Below are 17,096 nucleotides of genomic sequence, written 5' to 3' on the forward strand. Positions count from 1 at the left end.
CGGGCCCTGAGAATCAGCTCGGGGGCTGCAGAAAAAGTCATTGCGGGCTGCATACGGGCCTGCGGGCCGGAGGTTCCCCACCCCTGATGTAGAAAAAAGTGTGATTCCCCAAACCACCCGCCTCCATTGCTCCATGGTCTGACTCTGCCGCTGACCCACACTTTTGGTGGTGGGCAGGGGTCTGTATGGCCTCTCTGACCCCTGATAAACACCAAGCTGTGATGCTTTTTGTGTTAATTAGCTCTTGTTCAAGTATCACCTAAAAGACGTAGATGCTTGCGCTAACCTCAGGTATGTTCTCTTACCTGCGTCACTGCAGAGTAGGTTTTAGATTTTATTTGGGCCAAATGTCTTGCTCTCTCTGAACTCTAAAATATAAATGAAGACGAGAGTATATAAGAGGATGAGTAAATTGGATCAAAGCCTCATTCAGAGGACAAAGATGGCCGGTGACATCCGTATTACAGCCACAATTCCCAGCCTCACTACAAGCCTACCATCCGACCTAAGCCCAAGATAGATAGGACGCTTCCAGCTCAGTCATTACACTTGTGGCTGTCGTACGGATGATTGACTGCGCCAACAACACGGCCGTGTCAATAAAAGCAATGGAAACCTTGTACAGAATTCCCTCTTTTTATTGTTTATTTGCTCCCTAAAAGCAAGAAATAGTCTTTATCCAAATTATCTACCACTTTGTTGCGGCAAGTCCATTGGCTGAGCCATCTGCAAAAAGTTTACAAATTCATCAGATCTTCTGCCCCTGACGGCTTTAATCGCTTTGTGTTAGAAGGGACAGGGGAGAAAGCATGTAAAGTATCAGGAATGGCAGAGAAAAGGAGGAAAGTACAGAAAAAAGAAAATAGGTACAGGATAGAAGCTATGGTAATATGAGCGAATGAAAACAGCAGCACTCTGCATACATACAGAGCTCATAACCAGCCTGTATTACTGGGAGAGACACTCCCACAAGAGGAAAAAAAAAAAAAAAAAGTATGAAACCTGGATTTGGCTCTGTATCAGGAGATCTGAAAACTAATGAAGATTGCAGACTGAAACTTTATAGAAAGTTATTAACTAAAGGTAACTGGTTAGCATGGTAATGGTCGCTCATCACTGGTTATGAGTACAGAGCAGCTAAGCATGGTAGTGCCCGCTCATCACTAGTTATGAGTACTGAGCACCTGAGCATGGTAGTGCCCGCTCATCACTAGTTATGAGTACAGAGCACCTGAGCATGGTAGTGCTCACTCATCACTAGTTACGAGTACTGAGCACCCGAGCATGGTAGTGCCCGCTCATCACTAGTTACGAGTACCAAGCACCCGAGCATGGTAGTGCCCGCTCATCACTAGTTACGAGTACCAAGCACCCGAGCATGGTAGTGCCCGCTCATCACTAGTTACGAGTACCAAGCACCCGAGCATGGTAGTGCCCGCTCATCACTAGTTACGAGTACAGAGCACCCGAGCATGGTAGTGCCCGCTCATCACTAGTTACAAATACTGAGCGCCCGAGCATGGTAGTGCCCACTCATCACTAGTTACGAGTACAGAGCACCTGAGCATGGTAGTGCCCGCTCATCACTAGTTACGAGTACCAAGCACCCGAGCATGGTAGTGCCCGCTCATCACTAGTTACGAGTACCAAGCACCCGAGCATGGTAGTGCCCGCTCATCACTAGTTACGAGTACTGAGCACCTGAGCATGGTAGTGCCCGCTCATCACTAGTTACGAGTACTGAGCACCCGAGCATGGTAGTGCCTGCTCATCACTAGTTACGAGTACCAAGCACCCGAGCATGGTAGTGCCCGCTCATCACTAGTTACGAGTACCAAGCACCCGAGCATGGTAGTGCCCGCTCATCACTAGTTACGAGTACCAAGCACCCGAGCATGGTAGTGCCCGCTCATCACTACTAATCGTAACCACAAACATAATTTTTCCAAGTCAAAAGGTGTCCACAGGCTTGAATGACTTCCTTTGATAAGCCTTAGCATGGATGCAGTAGTACTACTTACCTCTGATTCTTGAGAAGTTCCTTCTTGCTCATCATCAGTTTGGGTTCTTAGTGCCTTACAAAAGAGAAAAAAAAAAAAAAAATTACAAAAAACCCTGAGTCAAACAATAATGGCCCATTATTGGGGTGGGTCCCAAGCTATTTACACCCCGCTAACGAGCAAAATGACCCCCTTCACCATTAACACAAGGCACATCATATGAGATGGGCACTCATAAAGACTCGCCCTCACTCTGCCGCACTCAGTCCGGTAGTCACCATGCAACATTTTTCCTGCCGGTGGGAAGTGCACGGCGGTCTGCAACTTCTCCCAGTGATTGGGGGGGAACGTCAGACCGACAACGATCAGTTTAGGATATGTCCAGATAATGGTTTTTTTTCAGGTGGGTCATCTCTAAAACCTGTCTGAAAAAGTGCCCGAAAAATGCTCAAAACCACTTCCCAAGAAGCAAAGCAGGCAAAGGAGTGACCTGAAAGTTCTTCTGGTGCTTTCCAATTGGAAAACTCAATGAAGAAGTCTATGTGGATCCCAGATAGTCTACGCAGTTCAGTGTTGGATGCTGGTTTTCTCTTACCCTTTTTTCTTGCTTCCAGAAGTGATAACCCTCTACTAAAGACTGTAGATTATCCGTAAAATCTTCTTTTATCAAGCTCAGCGTCTTATCCGGCTGGGATTTATCAGAAGAGAGATGACATTTCGTTTTCTGGTAGTGCTCTTGAATATTCATGATTTCCTTAAAAAAAAAAAAAAAAGAATAAAAATCCAGAACAAATTGAAATGATATTAAAAGCGACATAGATGACGTTACCTCCAATGATTCTGGCGTCATTAGGTCAGCCACTCTGTCCTTTTTTTCCAGAAATTCCTCCTTGCTCACTTCGCGTTGTGTGCTCTTCTGTGACTTAAAAGTCAGCTGTAAAAAATGCAAAATAAATGGTGTCAAAGTGTCCCACAGTTACACCACGCTCAGCTGGGCTTTCCTATACAGTTGGCTGCATTCACATTTCCGAACCGGCCGCCATTCTCCTGACCTGAACTCAACAATCTGATATATGTGGCTGTTGCATTGGGGTCAGAAAAGCAGCCGCCGGCCTGGAAATCATGATCCATACACCTGAAGTCTGAATGCGGCCTTTAAAATTTAAAGGTAGCCTGGTGCATGCTATCCTGACGGCGCCATACCAATACTTACAGAACCCGATGTCGTTACAACGCAGCCCAATGTCGCCACACAGACCAGTGTTGCCACCACGCAGCCCAGCCTCATATAGCTCAGTGTCGCCGCCGCACAGCCCAGTGTCGACGAACAGCCCAGTGTCCCAGCATACGCCCAGTGTCCCAGCATACGCCCAGTGTCCCAGCATACGCCCAGTGTCCCAGCATACGCCCAGTGTCCCAACATACGCCCAGTGTCCCAACATACGCCCAGTGTCCCAACATACGCCCAGTGTCCCAACATACGCCCAGTGTCCCAACATACGCCCAGTGTCCCAACATACGCCCAGTGTCCCAACATACGCCCAGTGTCCCAACATACGCCCAGTGTCCCAACATACGCCCAGTGTCCCAACATACGCCCAGTGTCCCAACATACGCCCAGTGTCCCAACATACGCCCAGTGTCCCAACATACGCCCAGTGTCCCAACATACGCCCAGTGTCCCAACATACGCCCAGTGTCCCAACATACGCCCAGTGTCCCAACATACGCCCAGTGTCCCAACATACGCCCAGTGTCCCAACATACGCCCAGTGTCCCAACATACGCCCAGTGTCCCAACATACGCCCAGTGTCCCAACATACGCCCAGTGTCCCAACATACGCCCAGTGTCCCAACATACGCCCAGTGTCCCAACATACGCCCAGTGTCCCAACATACGCCCAGTGTCCCAACATACGCCCAGTGTCCCAACATACGCCCAGTGTCCCAACATAAGCCCAGTGTCCCAACATAAGCCCAGTGTCCCAACATATGCCCAGTGTCCCAACATAAGCCCAGTGTCCCAACATACGCCCAGTGTCTGTACAGCCTTGTAATTATGGACAACTAAAGGACTTTATGAGCTACACGAATATCAAAGAAGGCAGTGGGGTCCTGAATTCCAAATGTTACTACCTGTATAGTAAATGTAGGTAGTACAAAAGGCAGCAATGACAACGATGTCACCTAACTCTCCATAGATCGGCACTGTTACGTCTCTTTCTATCACTCTCATTCTGTGTGTCAGTCTTCACCGAGGTTCTGTCATTACATTCATAAATGAATAAGACAGGAATGGGTTAATAAAAAAAAAAAAAATCTGACAACCCCATCTCAGCAATAAGATGATCATTAAGGGACGAGCTTCCAATATTCCTGCAGCTGCATGGAGAATGCATTATTAGATCCTGGCTGGATGAATCATGGTTGGAGCTGCTTTTTGGCTTAGAGGGAGGGTCCATAGAATGGGAGCCCCCCCCGTATAATGTCCACATGACGCAGCAGGGAGAATAAAGCATTACACAGTGCCCATTTATATCAATAGGCTCTCACTGTAAGGCACAAATGAGGAGGGGGCCGGTGTAGCAGGACATGCTTCTTGTAGGCAGTCTCCATTCTGGCTAATAGGTGAAGATCCTACCTGTAGAGGATGCACTGCTATCAATGATAGCTGACAGCGGAGCGCACACCATGAAGATCGCGATTGTCTAACATGACGAGCAGTAATGTGTGATAAACCCGTCCTCCTCCCGCTGACTTACCAAAGTGGGCATCGCCGTGAAATAAAATGCCCGCATACGACGCATCTGTCTGAAGATGTACACGGCGTCTAAATGCTGCGCGCTGATTAGCTCCTGATGAAACTGTTCTACATCAGCCCAGTCCTTCAGGGATACACGAATCTGTACAAAATCAAAGAGGGTAGTCATACCTTCAGTCTCTCATCAAAAAACACAACAGCTTTAATGTGTCTATATCGTGACCCGCCCGCCTGGTACTGAAGAAGAACCATACGTCACCTTCAGTGTCACCCACCCTAAAATATAAAATGCCACCTCACACTCTACTCTCAACGCCTTTAGGCAACTTTGCCATTCAGCATAACATTTTGTAAATAAAGTCATGTCTGTGGATAAAAGTCTGAACCAAGAATAACCGGAGGCGCTGATCTATTACCGATCATTCAGCGCACATGGAAGTGCAGCCAGCCTGCGCAAGAAGGCTATTAAGAAGGGAATTTTGTTTACTTACCGTAAATTCCTTTTCTTCTAGCTCCAATTGGGAGACCCAGACAATTGGGTGTATAGCTACTGCCTCCGGAGGCCACACAAAGTATTACACTTAAAAGTGTAAGGCCCCTCCCCTTCTGCCTATACACCCTCCCGTGGGATCACGGGCTCCTCAGTTTTAGTGCAAAAGCAAGAAGGAGGAAAGCCAATAACAGGTTTAAAGACAAATTCAATCCGAAGAAACCTCGGAGAACTGAAACCATTCAACATGAACAACATGTGTACCCGAAAAAAACAAAAATCCCTAAGAAAACAGGGCGGGTGCTGGGTCTCCCAATTGGAGCTAGAAGAAAAGGAATTTACGGTAAGTAAACAAAATTCCCTTCTTCTTTGTCGCTCCTAATTGGGAGACCCAGACAATTGGGACGTCCAAAAGCAGTCCCTGGGTGGGTAAAAGAATACCTCGTGATAGGGCCGTCAAACAGCCCTGTCCTACAGGTGGGCAACCGCCGCCTGAAGGACTTGTCTACCTAGGCTGGCGTCCGCCGAAGCGTAGGTATGCACCTGATAATGCTTGGTAAAGGTGTGCAGACTCGACCAGGTAGCCGCCTGGCACACCTGCTGAGCCATAGCCTGGTGCCGTAATGCCCAGGACGCACCCACGGCTCTGGTAGAATGGGCCTTCAGCCCTGAAGGAACCGGAAGCCCCGCAGAACGGTAGGTTTCAAGAATTGGTTCCTTAATCCACCGAGCCAGGGTGGATTTGGAAGCTTGCGACCCTTTACGCTGACCAGCGACAAGGACAAAGAGTGCATCCGAGCGGCGTAAGGGCGCCGTGCGGGAAATGTAGATCCTGAGTGCTCTGACCAGATCCAACAAATGCAAACGTTTCTCAAATTGATGAACTGGATGAGGACACAAGGAAGGTAGTGTGATATCCTGATTGAGATGAAAGGGGGATACCACCTTAGGGAGAAACTCAGGAATCGGACGTAGAACCACCTTGTCCTGGTGAAACACCAGGAAGGGAGATTTGCATGAGAGCGCCGCTAGCTCGGACACTCTCCGAAGAGACGTGACCGCTACTAGAAAGGCCACTTTCTGTGAAAGACGAGAAAGGGAAACATCCTTCATAGGCTCGAAAGGCGGCTTCTGGAGAGCAATTAGAACCTTGTTCAGATCCCAGGGCTCTAACGGCCGCTTGTAAGGAGGGACGATATGACAAACTCCTTGCAGGAACGTGCGTACCTGAGTAAGTCGTGCTAGGCGTTTCTGAAAAAATACAGATAGCGCTGAGACTTGTCCTTTAAGGGAGCTGAGCGACAAACCTTTTTCCAACCCGGATTGCAGGAAGGAAAGAAAAGTAGGCAATGCAAAAGGCCAGGGAGAAACTCCCTGAGCAGCGCACCAAGATAAGAATATCTTCCACGTCCTGTGGTAGATCTTGGCGGAGGATGGTTTTCTAGCCTGTCTCATGGTGGTAATAACCTTTCGAGATAATCCTGAAGACGCTAGGATCCAGGACTCAATGGCCACACAGTCAGGTTCAGGGCCGCAGAATTCAGGTGGAAAAACGGCCCTTGAGATAGCAAGTCTGGTCGTTCTGGTAGTGCCCATGGTTGGCCTACCGTGAGGTGCCACAGATCTGGGTACCACGATCTCCTCGGCCAGTCTGGAGCGACGAGGATGGCGCGACGGCAGTCGGCCCTGATCTTGCGCAGCACTCTGGGTAACAATGCCAGAGGTGGGAACACATAAGGTAGCCGGAATTGCGACCAATCTTGAACTAAGGCGTCTGCCGCCAGAGCTCGGTGATCGTGAGACCGTGCCATGAAAACCGGGACCTTGTTGTTGTGCCGTGACGCCATCAGGTCGACGTCCGGCATCCCCCAGCGGCGACAGATCTCCTGAAACACGTCCGGGTGAAGGGACCATTCCCCTGCGTCCATACCCTGGCGACTGAGGAAGTCTGCTTCCCAGTTTTCCACGCCTGGGATGTGAACTGCGGATATGGTGGAAGCCGTGTCTTCCACCCACGTCAGAATCCGTCGGACTTCCTGGAAGGCTTGCCGACTGCGTGTTCCACCTTGGTGGTTGATGTACGCTACCGCTGTGGAGTTGTCCGACTGAATTCGGATCTGCTTGCCTTCCAGCCACTGCTGGAAGGCTTGTAGGGCAAGATACACTGCTCTGATTTCTAGAACATTGATCTGAAGGGTGGACTCTTCCTGAGTCCACGTCCCTTGAGCCCTGTGGTGGAGAAACACTGCTCCCCACCCTGATAGACTCGCGTCTGTCGTGACTACCTCCCAGGATGGGGGTAGAAAGGACTTTCCTTTCGACAAAGCGGTGGGAAGAAGCCACCACCGAAGAGATTCCTTGGCCGCCTGAGAAAGGGAGACGTCTCTGTCGAGGGACGTCGACTTCCCGTCCCATTGGCGGAGAATGTCCCATTGTAGTGGACGGAGATGAAACTGCGCGAAAGGGACTGCTTCCATTGCTGCTACCATCTTCCCTAGGAAGTGCATGAGGCGTCTCAAGGGGTGAGACTGGCCTTGAAGGAGAGATTGCACCCCTGTCTGTAGTGAACGCTGTTTGTCCAGCGGAAGCTTCACTATTGCTGAGAGAGTATGAAACTCCATGCCAAGATATGTTAGCGATTGGGTCGGAGTTAGATTTGACTTTGAAAAGTTGATGATCCACCCGAAACTCTGGAGAGTCTCCAGCGCAACGTTCAGGCTGTGTTGGCATGCCTCTTGAGAGGGTGCCTTGACAAGTAGATCGTCCAAATACGGGATCACAGAGTGACCTTGAGAGTGCAGGACTGCTACTACTGCTGCCATGACCTTGGTGAAGACACGTGGGGCTGTCGCCAGCCCGAAAGGCAGAGCTACGAACTGAAGGTGTTCGTCTCCTATAACAAAGCGTAGAAAACGCTGGTGCTCTGGAGCAATCGGCACGTGGAGATAAGCATCCTTGATGTCTATAGATGCTAGGAAATCTCCTTGAGACATTGAGGCGATGACGGAGCGAAGGGATTCCATTCGGAACCGCCTGGTTTTTACGTGCTTGTTGAGCAGTTTTAGATCCAGAACGGGACGGAATGACCCGTCCTTTTTTGGCACCACAAACAAGTTGGAGTAAAAACCGTGACCTTGTTCCTGAAGAGGAACGAGGGTCACCACTCCTTCCGCTTTCAGAGTGGACACCGCTAGCCGCAGAGCATCGGCTCGGTCGGGAGGTGGAGAAGTTCTGAAGAAGCGAGTTGGAGGACGAGAGCTGAACTCTATCCTGTACCCGTGAGACAGAATGTCTCTCACCCAACGGTCTGTGACCTGTGGCAGCCAAATGTCGCCAAAGCGGGAGAGCCTGCCACCGACCGAGGATGCGGAGAGAGGAGGCCGAAAGTCATGAGGAAGCCGCCTTGGTAGCGGGTCTTCCGGCTGTCTTTTTTGGGCGTGACTGAGTCCGCCAAGAATCTGAGCTCCTCTGATCCTTTTGAGTCCTTTTGGACGAGGAGAATTGGGACCTGCCTGAGCCTCGAAAGGACCGAAACCCCGACTGTCCTCTCCTCTGTTGGGGTTTATTTTGTCTGGGCTGAGGTAAAGATGAATCTTTACCCTTGGAGTGTTTAATGATTTCATCTAAGCGCTCCCCAAACAGTCGGTCACGAGAAAATGGCAAACTGGTTAAACACTTTTTGGAAGCAGAATCTGCCTTCCATTCTCTTAACCACAAGGCTCTGCGTAAAACTACGGAGTTGGCGGACGCCACTGCCGTACGGCTCGTAGAGTCTAGGACAGCATTAATCGCGTAAGACGCAAATGCAGACATTTGAGAGGTTAAGGGTGCCACCTGCGGAGCAGATGTACGTGTGACCGTGTCAATCTGTGCAAGACCAGCTGAAATAGCTTGGAGTGCCCATACGGCTGCGAATGCTGGAGCAAACGACGCGCCGATAGCTTCATAGATGGATTTCAACCAGAGCTCCATCTGCCTGTCAGTGGCATCTTTAAGTGCCGCTCCATCTTCCATTGCAACTAAGGATCTAGCTGCAAGCCTGGAGATTGGAGGATCCACCTTGGGACACTGGGTCCAGCCCTTGACCACGTCCGGGGGAAAAGGATAACGTGTATCCTTAAGCCGTTTGGAAAAACGCTTATCCGGATAAGCGTGGTGTTTCTGGATTGCCTCTCTAAAGTCAGAGTGGTCCAGAAAGACACTTAATTTACGCTTGGGATACCTGAAATGGAATTTCTCCTGCTGTGAAGCTGTCTCCTCCACAGGAGGAGCAGGAGGAGAAATGTCCAACATTTTATTGATGGACGCTATAAGATCATTCACTATGGCGTCACCATCTGGTGTATCCAAATTGAGAGCGGTCTCAGGATCAGAATCCTGATCAGCAATCTCCGCCTCATCATACAGAGAGTCCTGCTGGGACCCTGACCAGTGTGATGAAGTCGAGGGCCGCTCATAGCGAGCTCGTTTAGGCTGTCTGGGACTGTCGTCCGTGTCAGAGCCATCACCCTGGGATGCAAGAGACACCCCCGGATCCCGGAGCTGTTCCGACTGAGGGGGACCAGGGAGCAATGAGTTAACAGTGTCCATGGCCTGAGTTACTGGTCTAGACTGCAATGTTTCAAGAATTTTAGTCATAGTCACAGACAATCTGTCAGCAAAGACTGCAAACTCCGTCCCTGTCACCTGGACAGTATTCACAGGAGGTTCTGCCTGGGTCACCTCCAGCAGAGGCCCCGGCCGAGCAAGTGCCACAGGGGCCGAGCACTGCACACAGTGGGGGTCAGTGGAACCTGCCAGTAGAACAGCCCCACAAGCGGTACAAGCAGCATAGAAAGCCTGTGCCTTGGCACCTTTGCTTTTTGCGGTCGACATGCTGTTGTGTCCTCTGAGAAAACTAGGAGGGTATATAGCAGAGAATCCCCAGCGACCGTACAGTGCAATGTAAAGCTGCAAGCATAAAATACAATATACACTTCGGCACCAGTGGGGGTCAGCCCTTGAGGGCAGCTTACCGCCCGCTGAAAAGCGGGTGTGTGGGCACCAGAATCCCGTGTCTGGGTCTCCCAGTCTCCTCTCTCCAGCTCAGACTGCAGACAGGAATGGCTGCCGGCATCTTGTGAAGAGGGGCAGACCGTGGGCGTGCCTCAAACAAAGTGCGGGAAACTGGCGTCCCACTGTGCCCAGTGTGAGGGCTGGAGTATGCAAAGCAGACTCCAGCCCTCTGCGCTGACGTTCTGTGCAGCGTCCCGCCCTTCCCCTGACTGGCAGGCCTGGGGGCGGGAACGAAACGAAACTAGGCCGCAAAAAGCCGGGGACTCGAGTAATAAGCGCGGCCGTGATATATGCACGGCCAGCGCGGAAGTCCCCGGCGCACCACAAGTCCCAGCCGCGCCGCAGCGAAAAAACTGACAACAGCGGCCGCGCGGCAGTTTCAGATACATGTCCCCTCTCAGCAAGGCTGTAGATAGGAATGGCACCAGCGCGCAGCGCTGTTGTCCCCGGCGCACTAACACACCCAGCAACGCTGCGGTGTGCGCGCGATATGTACGGGGACACAGAGTACCTTGACGTAGCAGGGCCTGTCCCTGGCGATACTCAGCTCCATTCCAGCAGATTCTCCAGGGGCTGTGGATGGAGCACGGTCTCAGTGCCTGGAGACCGGTAAAATCCCACTTCACCCAGAGCCCTAAGGGGGATGGGGAAGGATGCAGCATGTGGGCTCCAGCCTCCGTACCCGCAATGGGTACCTCAACCTTAACAAACACCGCCGACAAAAAGTGGGGTGAGAAGGGAGCATGCTGGGGGCCCTAGTATGGGCCCTCTTTTCTTCCATCCGACATAGTCAGCAGCTGCTGCTGACTAAACAGTGGAGCTATGCGTGTATGTGTGCCTCCTTCGCACAAAGCATGAAAACTGAGGAGCCCGTGATCCCACGGGAGGGTGTATAGCCAGAAGGGGAGGGGCCTTACACTTTTAAGTGTAATACTTTGTGTGGCCTCCGGAGGCAGTAGCTATACACCCAATTGTCTGGGTCTCCCAATTAGGAGCGACAAAGAAATGACTACTGAACAGCTTCTATGTAGCCGATCAGTGCGCAGTTAATGTCGCTTACCGGTCAACCTCCCTGGGTCCAGCCGTGGGTCTCTACTGCTGCACCGGTGTCAATTATTGTCACGTCGACAGCACTGCAGCCAATCAGCAAACTCATTGGCTCGTGCGGTCTATGCGGGCAGAGCTGCCAAACTCAGTGATTGGCTGTAGAGATGTTATCATGACGACAGAGCTGCAAACAGTAACGGACACTGGCAGTAGTGGTGGAGACTTAGCGAGGGACCCAGGGAGGGTGAGTAAAGCACATGTTTTTTGGGGGACAAGGGTTTTCCAAAACCAGAAAACCTCTAAAAGGCACTTTGTACACTACGACATCGCAGGTGCGATGTCGGAGGGGTCATGTTGAAAGTGACGCAATTCCAGCGTCGCACTCGACATCGTAGTGTGCAAATCCTAGATGATACGATTAACGAGCGCAAAATTGTCGTAATCGTATGATCGGTGCAGTGTCTGGGAATTCCATGATTATGCTGACGTGATGGTCCAACGTTGTTCCTCGGTCCTGCGGCAGCACATATCGCTGTGTGTGAAGCCGCAGGAGCGAGGAACATCTACCTGCGTCCTGCGGCTCACGCCGGCTATGCGGAAGGAAGGAGGTGGGCGGGATGTTTACGTCCCGCTCATCTCCGCCCCTCCGCTTCTATTGGCCGCCTGCCGTGTGACGTTGCTATGACGCCGCACGACCCGCCCCCTTAATAAGGAGGCGGGTCGCCGGCCAGATCGACATCGCAAGGCAGGTGAGTCCATGTGAAGCTGCCGTAGCGATAATGTTCACTACGGCTGCTATCACAAGATATCGCTGCTGCGACGGGGGTGGGGACTATCAGGGCTCGGCATCGCAGCATCGGCTTGCGATGTCGTCGTGTGCAAAGTGACCCTTAGTCTTGCCCAAAACCCTAGGACATATTGTGGCTACAAAATCTGGTTTTCCTCTGGGAAACCCAGCACATTATTGCACATTAGCCAGTCTCTTCCCCCAATGATTAGCTCATTGTTGGGATACTTCCTATAATGTGAAGGGGTTGCCCACATCAAACACCCAAGTAAAGCGCAGAGCGGACCTGTCACACTGGTCATAGCCTAAATAATAAGAATTCTTAATAGGCAGCAGCAGCTAACCTGCTTGTTGATGGTTTCCAGGAGACACCAGATCCCTCTGCGGTTACTACATTGGTAAATTATTTTGCAGAGGTGGTCTAAGGAGGAATGTTTCTCCTTGTGAAGAGTAACATACCTGACATGCTGGTGTAAGGAGACTTATAGGCCATACAATGCCCCTCTTGGAAATTAAATATGCACATAGTCGCTTGAGAAAGAAGAGGATTTGATCTCTGTCGCCAGCATCCTAAAAGTCAATATTGACCCTTTATCGAGTCTTACCACAGGACTTAAGGTCCAGTCACACTAAGCAACTTACCAGCGATCCCAACAACGATAGGGATCGCTGGTAAGTTGCTAGGAGGTTGCTGGTGAGATGTCACACTGCGACGCTCCAGCAATCCCACCAGCAACCTGACCTGGCAGGGATCGCTGGAGCGTGGCTACACGAGTTGCTGGTGAGCTCACCAGCAACCAGTGACCAGCCCCCAGCGCCGCGTGGAAGATGCTGCGCTTGGTAACTAAGGTAAATATCGGGTAACCAACCCGATATTTACCTTGGTTACCACCGCACGGAGCTACAGGTGCAGAGAGCAGGGAGCAGCACACACTGAGCGCTGGCTCCCTGCTCTCCTAGTTACAGCACACATCGGGTTAATTACCCGATGTGTGCTGCAGCTAAATGTGCACAGAGCAGGGAGCAGCGCACACCGCTTAGCGCTGGCTCCTTGCTCTCCTAGTTACAGCACACATCGGGTTAATTACCCGATGTGTACTGCAGCTACACGTGCAAAGAGCAGGGAGCAGCGCACAATGCTTAGCGCTGGCTCCCTGCTCTCCTAGTTACAGCACACATCGGGTTAATTACCCGATGTGTGCTGCAGCTAAATGTGCACAGAGCAGGGAGCAGCGCACAATGCTTAGCGCTGGCTCCTTGCCCTCCTAGTTACAGCACACATCGGGTTAATTAACCCGATGTGTGCTGCAGCTACATGTGCACAGAGCAGGAGCCGGCACTGACAGTGAGAGCGGAGGAGGCTGGTATCAAAGGTAAATATCGGGTAACCAAGGACAGGGCTTCTTGGTTACCCGATGTTTACATTGGTTACCAGCCTCCGCAGAAGCCAGCTCCTGCTGCCTGCACATTTAGTTGTTGCTCTGTCGCTGTCACACACAGCGATCTGTGCTTCACAGCGGGAGAGCAACAACTAAAAAATGGCCCAGGACATTCAGCAACAACCAACGACCTCACAGCAGGGGCCAGGTTGTTGCTGGATGTCACACACAGCAACATCGCTAGCAACGTCACAAAAGTTGTTCGTTAGCAGCGATGTTGCTAGCGATGTTGCTTAGTGTGACTGGGCCTTAAGCACAAGAAGCAAAACCAGAAATTCCACTGGCAGACACGTGTTTCAGTTTATTTGCCCCTCCTCAGTGCAAAAGATCTGATTTGGTTTCTTACTGCGCACTGAGGAGTGGCAAACATCCCGAAACACATGTCTTATTCTAAGTCATGTGGCAAGGCTGGATAAAGGGTCGATATTGACTTTTAGGATGGTTACATCCCAATAGATGGACAAATGTTTGCGGGTCCTTAAATACTTTGACGCCGGCCATGTGACAGTAAAAAAAAAAAAAAGTGTGATTGCATACAGCAAAAATGATACCTTCTGCTTGGGCTGACAGAGCTGCGTGTTGTACAGACCGTACAGTAAGTACATGGCACCCACTCGAATCTGAAATGTGTACGGTGGAAGGAAATAAGCCGAGGCAACTGAGAGTACTTCCCTTGAGAACCGGTTACACTCCAGTTTCCTCATCCCACCGCTGCAAAACAAGGAAGAAGTCATTAATGTACACGGACAAGAACAACATAAAGGAGAGGTCTATTCAGCCACGGCCAGATAAATGCATCCCACACATGGTGCAAGGACAGACCGCTATCAGGGCTCTGCTTCAAATCAACAGTCTCATATATGCCTATGAGACAGCCGAGTTCAGGTCAGGACGTTGAGGTCCATGCTCGGGGCCGTGACTTGTGAACATTTAAAAAACCTTATACGTGGAGATTAATAAACTACAATATACCGTATGTACCAGAATAAGAGAGCGTTTCTCTTCATTAGGATTCTGCCAGCACAATAGGAGCTAGAACGCCCTTTCCTTTACTCCAAAGAATGCATTGCACCTGCTATTGTCCAATATTTTGTTTTCCCTAAACAGAAAGCTGTCTGAGGGTATGTGCGCACGTGTGCGTATTACATGCAGTTACGCTGCGTTCTGCACCGCAGCGTAACTGCATGCGTCCTGCGTCCCCTGCACAATCTATGGAGATTGTGCAGGAGCCGTGCGCATGTGGCATGTTAGAACGCAGCGATTCGGCTGCTTGCCGAATCGCTGCGTTCTAAGAAGTGACATGTCACTTATTTCGTGCGTTCTGCATGCTGTCTATAGGGAGAGGCAGCATGCAGAGCGCACCAATCTGCCGGCACCATGCGCTTCAGAACGCAGCTTTTCAGCTGCGCTCTGAAGCGCACATTTTCGGTGCGGTGCAGAGCGCACACGTGTGCACATAGCCTAATGCCTATATGTAGGTTCAGTGACAAGAAAGAAGGAGACAAAGACCCCCTCCCCATATCATGCAATCAGTCTGGGCATATCTGCAGCTGGAGATGGAAGGCACTCCACAAGTTCTGTAGACAGGAGACACCGAGCAGTCAGCACATTGAAGTGATTTTTCAGGACTTAAGCGGGCTTTACACACTGCGATATCGGGACCGATATCGCTAGTGTAGGTACCCGCCCCCATCTGTTGCGCGACACGGGCAAATCGCTGCCCGTGGCGCACAACATCGCCCAGACCCATCACACATACTTACCTGCCCGGCAACGTCGCTGTGACCGGCGAACCGCCTCCAGTCCGTGCGGCGTCACAGCGACGTCACTGAGTGGCCGCCCAATAGCAGCGGAGGGGCGAAGATGAGCGGGACGTAACATCCTGCCCACCTCGTTCCTTCCGCATAGCGGCCGGGAGGCAGGTAAGGAGAGCTTCCTCGTTCCTGCGGTGTCACACGGAGCGATGTGTGCTGCCGCAGGAACGAGGAACAACTTCGTTACTGCTGCAGTAACGATTTTTGAGAATGGACCCCCATGTCACCGATTTTGCACGTTTTTGCGATGATGCAAAATCGCTGATTGGTGTCACACGCAACGGCATCGCTAAAGCGGCCGGATGTGCGTCACCAATTCCGTGACCCCAACGAGTTCGCATTAGCGATGTCGTAGCGTGTAAAGCCCCCTTTAGACAACATAATGTTTTAATGAATTGATTTGCAAATTGTCCATTTATCACAGGAAATGAGTTTTGCAATTTACTGCGCATTCAATTTTTCATCCATCTATATATATAATTGCCTTATTCTGTCTGTCTGTCTGTCTGTCTTGCTCCAAAATTGTGTCCTTACGGTGACACAAAGCTGATTGGCCGCTGGGCTTGCCATGGCCTCGCCCCCCCGCACGGATTGGCCGCTCGCCCAGGCAACTCGCCCACGCCCCGCCCCCCTCACGCAATGCACGCTCGCTCTGGCCCCGCCCCCCGCACGCATTCCCCGAACCGACCGACACGGAGCCACAACTCCACATTCCCTCGCATTGCTGGGGTTGCCGCCGTATGCTGGTGTGGGCTCCCGTGCGAGCGGGGGACGGGATACGCTGGCAACCATGGTAGCATAGTTACCAGCGCATCAAGGTCCTGCAGCGGCGGAACATACACACACACATAACAACACACACACATCAGATCACACTCACTCTCACACACACCTCACACACACATCACATCGCATCCACACACTCACAACATCCTGGGATATCGCTTGCTTCTCGGCGGCGATACTGTGCAGTGAACTTCCAGGACCTGCCGGAGGATCACATGGCCAGAAGCATGTGGTATCTCCGGATGTTGTGAGTGTGAGCGCGTATGTGCAATATCGTCAATGTGTGTGTGTGTGAGTGTATGCGATCGGGTGTGTGTGAGTGTATGCGATCGGGGGTGTGTGAGTGTATGCGATCGGGTGTGTGTGTGTGTGTGTGTGTGTGTGTGTGTGTGTGTGTGTGTGTGTGTGTGTGTGCGCGATCGGATCTGTGTCGGCAGAGGAGCACGGCGTGCTGGAGGAGGCTGGGAAGAGAGAGGCTGATCCTGGGGAAGGCTGGGAGGGGGAGGCTGAGAGAAGAGAGGCTGATGCTGGGGGAGGCTGAGGCTGGGGTAGGCTGGGAGGAGAGAGGCTGATGCTGGGGACAGAAGAAGGGAATTTTGTTTACTTACCGTAAATTCCTTTTCTTCTAGCTCCAATTGGGAGACCCAGACAATTGGGTGTATAGCTATTGCCTCTGGAGGCCACACAAAGTATTACACTTAAAAGTGTAAGGCCCCTCCCCTTCTGGCTATACACCCCCAGTGGGATCACTGGCTCACCAGTTTTAGTGCCAAAGCAAGAAGGAGGAAAGCCAATAACTGGTTTAAAGACCAATTCAATCCGAGGAAACATCGGAGAACTGAACCATACCACATGAACAACATGTGTACCCGAAAAAACAGAAAAACCCCGAGAAAACAGGGCGGGTGCTGGGTCT

At 51.3% G+C, this 17,096-nt stretch overlaps 1 protein-coding gene across 4 annotated transcripts in view; it reads right to left on the reverse strand.

The window, feature by feature from the left end:
- Positions 1 to 17,096, reverse strand: part of SNAPC1 (small nuclear RNA activating complex polypeptide 1) — a 48,639-nt gene that overhangs the window by 14,104 nt on the left and 17,439 nt on the right. For all 4 annotated transcript variants that reach the window (XM_075329458.1, XM_075329460.1, XM_075329461.1 and 1 more), the window contains 6 exons: positions 14,132 to 14,291; positions 4,764 to 4,904; positions 2,830 to 2,934; positions 2,596 to 2,754; positions 2,022 to 2,075; positions 306 to 368 (listed from right to left, as the gene is read on the reverse strand). In XM_075329458.1, coding sequence (XP_075185573.1) covers positions 306 to 368; positions 2,022 to 2,075; positions 2,596 to 2,754; positions 2,830 to 2,934; positions 4,764 to 4,904; positions 14,132 to 14,291 — 682 coding nt within the window. The remainder of the gene's footprint in view (positions 1 to 305; positions 369 to 2,021; positions 2,076 to 2,595; positions 2,755 to 2,829; positions 2,935 to 4,763; positions 4,905 to 14,131; positions 14,292 to 17,096) is intronic.

This window comes from Anomaloglossus baeobatrachus, chromosome 12 (assembly GCF_048569485.1).
Source record: "Anomaloglossus baeobatrachus isolate aAnoBae1 chromosome 12, aAnoBae1.hap1, whole genome shotgun sequence".
Classification (NCBI taxonomy): domain Eukaryota; kingdom Metazoa; phylum Chordata; class Amphibia; order Anura; family Aromobatidae; genus Anomaloglossus; species Anomaloglossus baeobatrachus.